The following is a 13426-nucleotide window of genomic DNA, read 5'->3' on the forward strand; positions in this document are numbered from 1 at the left end:
CATCCCTGTCTGCCCACATAATTGACATTTCCCAAAGTATAACTGACTTCCCCCCACCCCATTTATATAATGTTTCTTTGGGTCTGGGGCTTCCCAGACACATCAGCTGGTTTTATGAGCATGGGGTGATGTGTGCAGCTGGAAACCCGAGCGGTTTCCTTGCATTTGGAGCACGTGGATCAGATAACGATGGCTCATTAAATGCTCATTGAAAGGCGGTGGCAAGGTCGGGAGCTTTCCTCAGGAGCACTCGCTCTGCAGACCCCCCGCCCTGTCCCTTTCCAGGAGAAACTTTGGGGCCATGAGATATTCCCAGTTTAAAACAACTCCATGGTATCTGTCAGATTGTACAGGGCCTGAGCCAGCTCCCATCGAGTGAGGGAGGGTTTTTCCACTGGCTTTAAGAGGCGCTGGAGCGGAGCCATGCTCTGTGTAATGCGGATCCGGGAGTGTGCGTGATGCTCTGCATGATGACAGAATTTCTGGGAGATTGGCCTAAACCAAAAACCTTGGACTGCCACTCCCCGGGACTGCTCTGCTGGAGGAGTGGGGAGGCTGGAGACACCGAACCTGGGCCTGGAGCGGGGTTTTGCAGCTGTGAAGGCATCCCTGGAAGGGCCGAGAGAGCCTGGCTGTGCCACATCTGCCCTGCCCCGTGCCAGGATTTGGTTTCTTGGGTTGAGTCCACAGCTGTGTTCGTGTCTGGTGCTGCCGAGGGGAGAGAACACCTGGGAGGGGTGAGGGGCTCCCTGCAGCACCCCAGGCTGTCTGGGGTGCTGTGGCTGAGCTCCTCTAGGCCCTGAGCTGAGTGGCTCATTCTGTCTGCCCCAAAAATACCCCAGTGCTGCCAGTGGCACTGGGATGGGGCTGTCATCACCAGCTGCCCTGCCTGCATTAACTGGGCTGGGGAGTTTGGTTAGGAATCTTGATGAGAGGGAAGAGGAGGGAAGAGAAATGTTCTGGATCACTGTGTGGCATTTTCAGCAGAATCCTTACGCATTAAAGTGTTTTTTCTTCCATAGATGCTGGGTTAGGCAGATTTGCACCCTTGCAGGAAGTACCACTTTACTGATTCCTGTGGTTGCCTCTGCCCTAACTCCATCCTGCTGTTCCTATGTGCCTTCTGACTGCTCAGAAGAGCAGGAGACCTTCTTTTAACACCCAAAAAGGATGTTCATTGGGGCTGGGATAGCTGGAGCAAAGCTGAGAGATAACAAGTGGTCTCAAAGAGATGCTTCAGTTGCTCCATCTCTCTTTTTTTCCAGGCTGATGGACAAGGCTGAATTCTCTCAGAGCGTTTGCACCATGTCCTGGGTGCGGCTGTGAAGCCCCAGAGCTGTGTAGGACATGGCTGGTGACTTCCCTTTGCCCCTGGAGACCTGATTTATCCCCCTCACAGGGATCTCACAGGCACATCAGAGCTGGAGGGTGATGAAGGACCACAGGGAAAGAGCTCTCCCTTGGACTTCCCACAGAGCTCCTGCCCCTACCACCACTCCTGAATTTCCAGAGGAATCTTTGGTATCTTTGGCAATCCAAGGAGGAGATTGCTCCCAATGAACTCCTGGTGCCTCAGGATGGAGCAACACCACTCTCTGAAGTGGGCTGGTGTCACTGTGGTCTGACAGCTTTTAAGTGGGTACAAGGGAAACCTTGGCTCCACCATCTGCATTAACCTGGCTGGCTTCAGCACTTGAACATGCATGGAGGAATGACAGTGGGAGGGTGAGGAGGGAAGAGCAGCATGTGGAAAAAAGTCCCGAAGCTGTCTCTCAAAATCACCTGGTGATAAGGCCTTTTCTGGAGTGCCCCATGCAGCTGGCAAGAGAAACCAGGCTTTTATGTTTGGATCTGGCTGGTTTTTCACTTTCTGCAGCCAAAAGGATCTGGATAAAGTTTGCCTGGAAGATTAGCTGGCACTGAGCCTGACTAGACATCTCTGGAAGCCTCCTCTCCAGCAGGAGTAGGTCCTGATTCCCTCCTTCGCCAGCCCTGCCGAGGCAAGTGTGGGGGAATGTCCCTCTGGAGGGGACAGTTCCATCTGTCCTTTCCCCCCTGGCACACTAAATCCCTGCTCCCACTGCAGTGGGGATGCTGGAGAGCGTGCAGATGAGATCCCAAAGGATCTTTGTCACCAGGGATGACAGGGAAGGGATGATCCACAGCCAGGACTGGGAGCGCAGAGCCTTGGCACCCACGACCCTTCCCTAGGGACACATCCTTCGTGTGTCTTTCCCAATACCAGAACTGGGCTGGGAAATGGGGTGCATGGGAACCCCCAAGCAGGGCTGGCCTCCCCTGATGCCAGCTCCAGGGCAGATGTGTTCCAGCTGCTGCACACCAGGTTTGGCACCAGCTGTGCTGTCCGGCCACATCTGAGCTGCCAGCTGTGGGGCACAGCTGGCAGGGGATGGAGGCAGCGGAAGAGATGCTATGCAGTGCCATCCCCACAGGGTCCAAAGACACCCCATGCTGACCCAGACACAAAACAAATTTTGGGTTTTGTGTGCCCAGGGAGGCCTGGCAGAGGCAGGGGAGACTGCACTGGTAGCAGCTGCTGATGCCTCTGGAGCGGAAAGCACAGTCCCTCCCCTCTCATTCCTTTTTTTCTGTCTTTTTTTTCTTCCCCCCCCCCCTCTCTGGCTGATCTTAAAAAAGCCCAGGCGGTTTGGTCTTCATGAAACCCAAATGCCTTTTGCAGCATCAAGGCTGGATCCCATAAGTAATATCCCAGCACTGGAGAGTAAGACAGTATATGAAGTAGACGGGGAGCTATAAAGACACTTTAAAAGGGGCAATAAAAGTTTTGGGTTTCATATTGTCTTACCAAAAAAGAGAATAACAGAGAAGCAGGAAATTTCAGTAGCAGACATGACAAAGGTCACAGCACTCAGACTGCACCTTAGACGAAAACACCTACTCTTATGAAAACAGCCAGAACTTTTGGCAGGGGCTCAAGAGCTCTTACAGGCAAAGCTCTCGGCAGCGCTAAAAGGTTACAAGAGACTGTTTTGTCTACGTTGCTGTAGATGTTTATAATATTTCCCTGCATTGGTGTTGTAGGGGATATCCTGCCTGGGGTAGTGGATCCAGCCCTGCACCTTCCTCCTGTGTCGGGGTGCTGCCATCAGGGCAGGGACCCTGTGGCTGTGCCCAGGTGTGTGTCAGTCCCAAGGCTGGACCTGCACTGGGGTGCCAAGGGATGGATGCTTGGCAGAGCTGCAGCATCGCCCTGGGGCAGGGAGAGGAGGAGACAAAGCAAATCTTGCTTGAGATTTTGCTGTTTGTAAAACAATTTTAGTGGTTTTTTTTTGCAGCTGAATACACGGCAGGTGGGAGCAGGAGGTTTTATCTACTCAGCTGCTCCTCAGCTAACGTGCCCTCCTCGTTCACAGGGAGTTGGCCAGCCTTTGGTGCCTCATGCTGCGAGTCGTGGTCACTCAGTGTCCTCCTGCCAGCACTGCACCCTCACCAGGCTCTCACCATGCCCATGTCTCCCTTGTCCCCAGGGCTCTCTGCAGGGCTGTGCCTGTCACTGCAGCCCAGGAGGGACCAAACAGTCCCAAAATGAGCTGCTGGGGGTGAAGGAGCCTCTGATCAGTGGCTGCAGCAAGCAAGGGAGGCTGCTGGCACTGCTGGTTAGGATCCTGGGCAGGGTCAGCGTTGAGTATTTGCATTTGGGGTGACAAACACCCAGGAAGAGCCAGTGTGGCTGTGGGCTGCCCATGGGGGACAAGTCAGGAAGATGCTGTGCACCCTCAGAGGCATCTCTTGTGGGCAGTGCTGAGCTACTTCTTTCACTCCAAATCAGAGCATTTGGGGCTGTTTTTGGGGCCACCCTGAGCAGCCCTCACACGGCAAAGAGCTCCAGTAGCATGCAAGCAACGAGGAAAACCTCACACGTGAATCCTGGGAGCATCTTGTAAACATCCCAGGGGCTGGATGCTGGGAAGGAATGGAGCTGTGTTGCTTTAGGTGCTGGGGAACCCTTTGAAAGCTCTTTGCTCTGCCTCTGTGTGCAGCTGCATCAGCTGTGCCACCGCTTGCCAGTGACTCTTGGATGCTTGGGGGTTCATAATTCATTTATATTTTTGTTGGAAGCTCATTCAGTTTTGGTTGTTGCCCCTTTGCAGGAAGTTGCTCTGATGAATGACTGGGATGGATTTCTCTTCCAGAGGAACCCAGGCTTAATGTGGGCTTTCTGTGGACATCTCTGTATATCAATACTGCTCTAATTGTCCATGACATATAGTCTTGGCCTTTTTCCCAGACAGTCTAAATAAATCATACACTTCTGCTATAGCAAATAATCTGTTGGAGGAGATGTTATAGGCTTACAGCTTCCCCCCCTCTCTCCAGGAGCTTCTTTTCTCTGCCTCTCATTTTCCATGTACTTTCCATACCAATGAGGCACCTGTTGCCTGTGCCTGCAGGTCTGCAAGGACAAAGTGCCCAGTGTTACAGGTCCCTTCAGGTTTGAGTAGCTCTGCTTTGGAATTGGCATCTGCCCTCGACTGAGCTGAGTGGAGCTGGAAAATTTCCCACCCTGCTGAAGAAATGCTGGCATTGCACACTGGCAAAATCCTTGTTAGTATATATTATTTACATCAAGAGAATGCATAAATAAAATAGTTAATATCTCACAAAAAATACAGGTTCTATTAACTGGGTGTTGCAAACAAAGCTTTGTGTGCTCAGGCTGGGTGAACCTGCATGGAGGGGACAACTTGGGTCCTGCCAGGTCAGGAGAAGGTGACATGGCCTGGGAGTGCAGGGGTCTCCTGGGGCAGGGGACAGGTCAGAGCCCAGCTGAGTGCTCCTCCAGGGAGAATAGGGATATGTACCAAACTGGGAGTGCAAGCTTTGCTAGGGCTGATGGTGTAAAGGTGAATCACAGGATGGTTTGGAAGGGACCTTAAAGCCCATCGTGTTTCAATCCCCCTGCCACGGGCTGGAACGCGTTCCACTGGACCAGGTGACTCAAGAAACTTCCCAGGGGAGAAAATCCCAGAGCTGGTGGGAAAAGATGCTGGAAAAAAATTTTCTTCTGTGCTAGAGGAAAATCCAGCAGGCAGGCATCTTCCTTTTGGTTGCAGCCTTCCATCAGCCAGGAGCAGGACCACGCGTGCCTGGGGGGCTCAGACGCAGCAGCAGAGCGTGGAGCAGTCCAGCCTGGCAGGGGTCCCAGTGCTCCCAGCCTTCTTGTTCTCCTTGGGCAGCAGCAGCACCAGGGCCATGGCCAAGGCACAGTGGTAGAAGCTGTGCACATATGTGTAATCCCACTCCTGCAGGCAGGGAGAGCGCGGTGAGAAGCAGGAGCAGCAGGGCTGGGGGCTCGCGTGAGGTGTGCGACATTAAATTTCAACAAGTAGCCAAAAAGAAGGGGATAAAAAAAGATTCCTGAACCTTCTGCCTTCCTTTGCTGTCAGAGAAGGAAGGATTTCCAGCGGAAAAAAACCCAACAAAACTAAAGCAAAGTGGATTTAACACATTCTAATTTGCACATTTCCCAATTCTTGAATGAAGTGTTTCATTACCCCGCAAAGGACGCGGCAGCGAGGCCGGGGCGCGTGGGGAGGCGGCTTCTGCTAAGTGACATTTTTATGTTCTGCTAGAATTTGCAATTACTAAATGCTTTGAAAAATAATCCTTGGGGATGCCTGTGAGGTTGTATCTCGCAGCTCCCAAAGCACAGAGCAGCCGTAACGGCGGGGCTGAGTGCAGGCACGGCCGGCAGCTGTGCCGGGGAGTTATTGCCTGCCCGGCGGGACACACGGACCCTTTGGAGCAGGATGGGGGGACTGGCCAGCAGCAGGAGCAAAAGGATGTAAACAAAGGACCAAGTGCCCCTGGGAGTCACTGAGAGTCTTTTCTTTGGCATGAGCCAGCTCTGGATCCGGCCATGCCTGGGTCAGATCTGGTCCCTGCTGCGTTGGTGTGAGGTGTCCTTAAGTCACCCATGCCCTCACTTTCTAAAAAACCCTGCTCATGCTCGACAAAGCCATTCTGAGGACCACGTGTGCCTGAGGAAAGCATATCTCATGTCCTTGTCACTCACTGAAGGGGGAGAAAGAGACAGAGCATCACCCTGTGTGCCACTTGCTGTCACACCTGCACTGAATGGATCAGGGGATGGGGACAAGCATTGAGGGACCCTTGTCCCTGCTGCCAGAGCCCAGCATGCCAACCCTGGAGCCCCACGCCTCAGCTGGGTTTTGTGCAAGGCTGGATGCAGCTCTGTGGTGTGAGTGGGGATGTCCCTCTCTTGGTGATGTCCCTTACACCTTGTAGAGTCAGGGAGGATGGGTGTGCACACAGGTACCTCAAAGAAGAACCTCAGCATCAGTGCCAGTGCCCCAAAACAGAAGCCAGGACCAATCTGTTGGGTGTAGACACTCTTGTCAGGGTAGAGTCCTTTCTTCTCCTTCATCTTCTGCAGCTGGGAGGAAGAAGAGAGCACATCAAGTGTATTCACCTGGATTTAGCTGGCTGCTCCAGTCTATTCCTCATAAAAATACCAATATTTTAATATTCAGCCCCAGAGCCAGTTCAGGGAGTGTGTGCCCTCACAAACCCAGTCTGTGGGACAGCAGATCCCAGCACAGCATCTGCAGACTGGAGGATGCAGGGTGCTCCTGTGCCTTGGTCTCCTCCTTGCCCATTCCCTCCCCATGGTGGCCACTTGCTTTTAGCTGCTGGCTTAGTGACAGTTTCTAACTGGGATTTGCACCACTGTATTTCCATGATGATGGCATCATCTTTTTGCAATTTTTATCTCGTCACTCCTTGCCCACTTCTGCAGTGGCTTCCCTACCTCACTCCTGGCTGAGTCCCCAGCATGTGCTGTGAGTGGGGCACAGGCTGCAGCATTGTGCCCAACTGTCCCAGCTGGATTCAGAACTGCAGACAGATTCTTCCCCACTTCATCACTGTGCTTTTATCTCCTCTGGATCTGGGGCAGTTTACCTCTGCCTCTGAGCAGCTGTAAAAACCCCATAAATACATTCCTCCAGATTAGAAATGCAGGGACAGGAGATGTGGCAGATTTCTCAGACCGACTGAATCTGGCATTTATCACAAAGGCTGCCGTCTGCCTTCTGCTCAGGTTAAAGGAGAAACGCTGCTCAATCACCGTGAAATCGAGAGCTGGACCTTGAGGAGGAAATCACTGGCCCAGGTTGGGCTGTTCCATGCAGGGTTCAGCCCTTTCCCCCTCAGGAGCATCCCCCAGAGCCCTGCCCCACGTACCCATCTGACAGTGATGACCAGCACGGCCGTCCCGATGGGGCCCGAGTAGACGCCGTAGCCCCAGCGGTTGTGGTAGATCCTCACGGCGATGGTGAGGACGCCAAACATGATGAAGGTCGATCTCTTGGGCTCGTCAAACTCTGCCAGGGCTGAGGGACCGAGCACAGGGAGCATCAGCTCACAGCCCCCCCTTTTTCAGCTGCTCCCCTAAAGCCTTCCTGGGGTTTCTCCCACCTGCCCTGTGGTTGCATCCATGTCTGGTTTGACCTTCTCATGTCACACTGCTGGGGAAACTGAGGCACATGGGGCAAGGCAAAGCCATCCTGAGGCATCTGACTGGTGGGTCCAGAAGATGATTGTTGGGGTTTTATTTCAGCATGGGGAAGCTTGAAGGAGATTCCCTACCCAGAGGAGCCGTGGCTGCCCCTCCCTGGAAGCATTCCAGGCCAGGCTGGACAGGGCTTGGATAAACCTGGAATAGTGGAAGGTGTCCCTGTCCATGGCAGGGGTGGAACATGATGGTCTTTAAAATCCCTTCCCACTTGAAACCACTTTATGATTCTATGATTTCTCTTTATCTTGACTCAGAATTCAGAGGTGATTGCAAAGACCACCATGCCCTGTGAACCCACAATCAGCTCTTGGGTTCACCCTGCATTTCCAAGCCTTCCCAAACCTTCCAGCTCACTCTGGCACTGGCTCCATCACCTCAGTGCAGTGGGACTCCCCAGCTGGTGTTGATAGTAAAAGATTTTAAAATCATAGAAATTTTGGGGAGTTAGAAAAAAAATTAGGCTTGGCAAGCCTTGGGAAAGGTGTTAAAGGTAGGCCCTGGGAAATGTTAGACCTCATGCTTGCTAAGATCATGTGAAACTGCACCTGTGTGGTCAGTATATGATAAATAATATAATTGTGTGATGTGATTAGATATAATTATTGTTTAAAGAATCACGAGAAACTATGTTAGGGGTTTGAGGGGGATCACGAGAAATCCATTCTTGGGTAAAATCAATACATACAATAGAACAATGAGTTTAATAATTAATATGCAAGTTGCATAAAGATAGAGTATAAGAACATGTTCAGCTCAAAACCAAGTCAGGTCAGATTTGGGTCTGTGTACCCCTGACACCCAGAGCTCGTTAATAAAGCACCTTCATGTAATCATTCTGTGATTATGTGTTCCTGAACGCTAGCAGTGCCATGGGGTCCCGCCTGCCTGTCCACACCGGCACCTGCCTGGGGTTTGCAAGCTGGAAATCACCAGTGTGAGTAAATTATTAGAGGTTTTTGTTTAGCACAGAATGGGGTAATAACTGATAAAAGTTATGGATCCCAGTGGGCTCCGTGCTTTTCCAGCTTGCACAGCTGTGTTATGGCTGTCCTGGATTTGCATTCCGGGAAGTTTGCCTGAGGGTCTACGTCCGCACATGTGCGCTGGGGCTTTACAAGCCACAGTGAGAGGCTTCCCTGGGCTTCAGTCACCACACCTTCCATGTCCTTGGATCGTGCTTTTATAGGGAATTTGGCTAAGGGATAATGTCCGCATGTTAATCTCTGTTGTTTCCCAGAGGGTCAATATTTTAAACCTCATAGTCCAGGGTTTGTATTTTTTGGTGAGGTTTTTTGAACGCAGTAATGAAGCAATCAAGTTGAATTTTGCTGTAAGGAGCCAAAGTGTCTGGATCAGCTCTGACCTACTCTGACACTGCTGTTAGCCACTGAAAATGCCCTTTGGAAATTATTTGCCTTGTTGCCTTTTCTAGCTGAGCAGAGAGAGCACTGAAGTGCCCTGAGCAGTGAGGGAGTCCCCCTTGGGACTCACATTTTGATGGGACAGAGCCATTTCTAAGGGTAATATTTTTTCCCCACATTTTTCCCTGCATGGAAAATTTATCCTTTTGCATGCCCTGGAGAATGGGTGCTCCTGCATCCCCACGGGATGAATCTGCCCAGCTGAGGGGTGCTACCCTTGCTCATGCTGGGCTCTGAGGCTGCAGGAACCCCATCCCTGCTGGAGCTTCTGCACCATCCCTGGAGCCCTGAGGGGCAGAGAGAAAAGTCCTTGGGGCATTTTGGGGCTGTACATTGGAATGCTGACCCCAGCTCATCATGGGGAGAAATGAGAACTCGATCTGGACTGGGAACTGGTTAGAAATGGTTGAAATTTTTGAACAAAACCTTTGTTGTTGGAACATCTGTCTCCCCTGACCCTGCTCTCTTCTCCTGTCATCAATACTCACACCCTTCCAAAAATCGTGGTGGCAAAATGGGAAAATGGTAGGTTTGAACTTTGTCTTACTTGGTTCTTTTTCCCTGTTTCTATTATGTTTTGTTTCAGTAGCAAATAAGGAACAAAATGAGGAAAAAGAGAGTGAAGCAAATGTGGGAAAAGGAAAACTGAATAACAGGGCAAGGGGTGGGATTTATAGTAAAAAGGAAGTGAAATAAATTTCTGACTTTTCTAAGCAGATCTAATATTCCCATCAGCCCAGATCAGGCTTTTGATAAACCAGGAAGTTATATTTGTTTTGACTAAACCGCTTTGATTCTCATGCTACCAAAGCAAGTGGGAGATTCTGCATTTCTTAATGCCCCTAAGTGAGGCAAGACAAGCTGATGGGCCTGGGATGGGGAAAACGAGGAGAAATGGGAAATTCCCTGGTATATGAGGTTTCAGACTCGGTCATCTCATAGTTTTGTCCTGCCTTGAACTGCAGGACAAGGCTGCCAGTGTGTTATTGTCATTTGAAGCAGAGGACAGGCAGAGGAACACCCAACTAACACCACCAGCAGGTGCCACAGCTCTTCATCTCCAGGAGCAAAACATCCCCAGCCACCACTCAGGACAGTTCCATGTCTGGACCCCACCAATTACAATGACTTTCCAAGGTGTTAATGATACAAAACTGGATTAAAAAAAAAACAAAACAGCACAGACTGACTTCCACAAAGGGCAATTTCAGTGGCAGCTCAGGTGGAGCTCAGAGCCAGCAGCATTTCTGCTGGTCCCACTGACTGTCCCATCAGCTCATCCTGATAAATCCAGCCCTTCCTGCCAGTGCTGGAGCTTTTGGGAGCCACAAAACAGACCAGTTCTTACCCATCAGGGACACCCAGATGGACAGGGCTGTTCCGTAGATGCTGAAGTACTCCAGGATGTCGTAGCGCATAAAACACAGCACTGATAACCCGGGGCCGTCACAAACGTGGTAAAACTATTCAAAAAGAAAAAAAAAAAAAATTAGAAAAGCAGTTTCTTACCCACAGACCAGTAAGGTAAAGGCTCTTATGAGCTGGTTTGAAATAGTGTAGCTGCTGAGGGGATGGCCAGCTAGGCCAGAACAGTGTCAGCTACACCAGGTTCACAGATATGCAGTAATGAATATATTTGAGTGATAATGTCATCGTTCCCAGTTGCAAATTGCCCAAGAATCAGCATTCTTCTCTCTTAGTACAAACTAAGACAGGGTTTAATTTGCTTCTTGGCCAGAATTTGCGATCTGATGACCAAGCTGCTTTGAGCCAGGCACCGGGGGAAGACACAGCAGAAGGACTCTGGGGTTGTGGTTTTAATTGCAAAAGATTCTTGTAAAACAATTCAGAATGAGTGTCCTGATGAAATGTGTATGGATGCCAGGTCACTGTCCAGGCTAAACAGAGTTGATATGGCCAGATTCTGAATACTGAAGAATTCACTCATTAGTGCATTCCCTTAAAAACCACCAGTTCCTGCCCATTAGCTCAATGATTAGGTTATTTGCAAAAAAACCCCATTGTCATGCAACACAAATGCAGACCATGCCAAGACATATCCTCCAGTGCAATCAGAGGAATGCTCCCAGTGTTTGCCTGGCTCTCTCCTTTTCCTGCTAGCCCTCAGCCCTGTAGGTTCTGCAGTGGCAGCCCCAGAGAGTTCCTGAAGAAGTCCCTGCTCTGCTTGGCTGCACGCCCTTGGAACGCTGCTCGCTGTCACGGCCCGGTGGGGATGCTGATATAATTTATAATAGGAATTGCTGTAAGCCCTCTGGCTGGCTGCAGCTTCTAGAAACGATTGCACCACGGTCGTAATTCTTTTCCCTGCTTGAGGTTGGGCTCAGGGAGTCTAGAGCCAGGGGGAAGAAAGGGTGGAAGGCAGAGTGTGTTCCTGGCACTTGTCTGCCATGGCCATGTGCTTTCACTGCTCTGTTCAGCTCTCCTGCAGGAGGAGGAGTGGGATGCTACAAAAAATGCAACAACAGCAGCTGCTGCCCTTCCAACACCCTCCCCACCGTGCTGGCAGCTGCCTCTCCTCCTTTCCCTTCTTTCCTTTCCCCACTCAGGGATATTTCACTTATTCAATCTCTTTGGAGAGGGCCTGTTCCACCCCCCATCAAAACACATGCCAATTTTCCTACTTATTTCTCGGGGAGGTGGATAAGACACAGACCCAGTGCAAAATGAAATTGTGGATGTCTGGCTTCCCTGGGGAGCTGGGGCTGGGGGTTCAGGGATGTTTTCATATTAACTGGTCCTGTAGTTTTTATAGAACTGGCAGAATTTCTCCCTCTGCATCATGCTTTAATCAGCTCAAATAGTCAGGGATGTTCTGTGGATTCTTAATAGGAGACCAACCTGATTCTGAGCCCTGTGAAAGAGCTTTTCACACTGGGAAGATCCTTTATCTGCTCCCTGCCTCAGTTTCTCTGTACAAGGAACGTGCCAGCCCTCACGAGATGCCTTGAGCTGGATGGGGATTAGTGGGAAATGTGACATTGGCTGGGTTGCTGAGCCGTTTCCTTCATATTCTTTAGCAGATCATAGAAATGTAGTAAAACAGGAGATTTTTTCCAGTGGGAATGCTGCTCTGGGTGCTCGGCTGGTGTCTGTATGGAGTCACTTAGCAGGGATACAAAGCCCAGGGCAGCACATTGCTGGGAGCAGGATTAGGAATATTTTATATATGTACAGACATTTCTTCGCTTTTTACTTCCACACTAAGGGAATCAGAGCCTGGTAAAACACACATTTCAACCCACAAAGGGTTAATAATTATTTCTCTTAGTAGCTCAGCAGCATGTTTTAGTCTCTCTTTTCCCAGTGCAGAAACTCCCCTGACTCCAGCATTGCTCCCATCCCCAGCTGGCAATTGCAAAATCAATTATTCGACTACTATGTGCTTTTGGCTAAAATGACAGAGGCAGAGCAAGAGATTCTGGAGGCAATTTAAAGCCCAAATTCAGCATGGCCACTTAGTAGCTGTAAAACAAAGAGAAAAGCCAGCTCCAAAGCATTGCAAATCAGTCAAGGCTCTTTGCGCCCAGACCCTCTCCCTAATCTCAGTCATAAAACACCACTAAATCTCTGTAAGGCCACACTAGAGGACATCCTAAACTGGAGAATCAGCTGCTCAGCACCACACACGGTGGGAAATAACTGAAAAGGGATATTTTAGGGGTTGTGCTGGCTGCTGTTGGGTGAATCAACTTCTCAGGTACAGGGTGTTCATCAGGTACAGGTAATTCAGGTACAGGGGGCATTTGGGAGGATAAAACATGCAGGGAGAGGGGAAATTGGGAGCTTCTTACCGCCACGAAGAACATGGTGAAGAAGTAAACCATGGCTTCCATGTGGAAACGCCGCTTGGCCGCGATGCTGATGGTGGGGAGGAAGGCCAAGGAGCTGAGGGTGGGCAGAAGGAGCTTGGCCACCAGCGAACCCATTGGTACCTCGTGAACCTCCCTGGAACCAGGTCTCTGTGAGCTGGGCAAGAATGGTGGAGAAAGCCCCGTGGGGAGTGTGCTTTAAAATTTAAATGCCCTGCGTGGCAGGAGGGCTGCGGGCAGGGAACAGCTGCCACCGCCACAGCCGCCGCCTGCGCTCCCGTCTCATCCCAAATTCTTGACACAGCCAGTGGCTCCGGGCAGCAGATGCTCTGTGCCCCCAGAGTCGTCCTGGGTGTTTCTAAAAGAGTCAAAGGGAATGCTGTCCTTGTGCTGGGTGTTGGATTTGGGTACATGCTGGGTGAGGACTCTGGGTTTGCTCGCTCCTCATGAGGACATCCCACTCCCACATCCTGCTGCCCCCGTGCCGAGCCTGGGTCAGGGCTGCTGGAGCAGTCCAGCAGGGAAAATCCAGCTTCTTTCCTCACCAAGTGGAGGGGCAGGCACTGATCTGTCCTCTCTGGTGGCCAGGGACA

General features: G+C 50.8%; 1 protein-coding gene and 1 long non-coding RNA gene across 2 annotated transcripts; one reads left to right on the forward strand and one right to left on the reverse strand.

Moving 5' to 3' along the window:
• Window positions 1-223: 223 nt before the first annotated feature.
• On the forward strand, window positions 224-5379 carry LOC147649713 (uncharacterized). Its single transcript, XR_015278102.1, has 2 exons — window positions 224-333; window positions 1266-5379. It is a non-coding gene; the product is annotated as an uncharacterized LOC147649713 (long non-coding RNA).
• MYMK (myomaker, myoblast fusion factor) lies at window positions 5021-12950 on the reverse strand. The gene is made up of 5 exons (XM_023938427.2): window positions 12816-12950; window positions 10352-10466; window positions 7249-7397; window positions 6323-6439; window positions 5021-5285 (listed from the first exon to the last, which is right to left on the reverse strand). Exons 1-5 carry the CDS (start codon window positions 12948-12950, stop codon window positions 5139-5141), a joined length of 663 nt encoding a protein of 220 aa, XP_023794195.1. The 3' UTR covers window positions 5021-5138.
• Window positions 12951-13426: the final 476 nt, after the last annotated feature.

The sequence above is a fragment of the Cyanistes caeruleus genome, chromosome 20, assembly GCF_971803275.1.
Source record: "Cyanistes caeruleus chromosome 20, bCyaCae1.hap1.1, whole genome shotgun sequence".
In the NCBI taxonomy this organism is placed as follows: Eukaryota; Metazoa; Chordata; class Aves; order Passeriformes; family Paridae; genus Cyanistes; species Cyanistes caeruleus.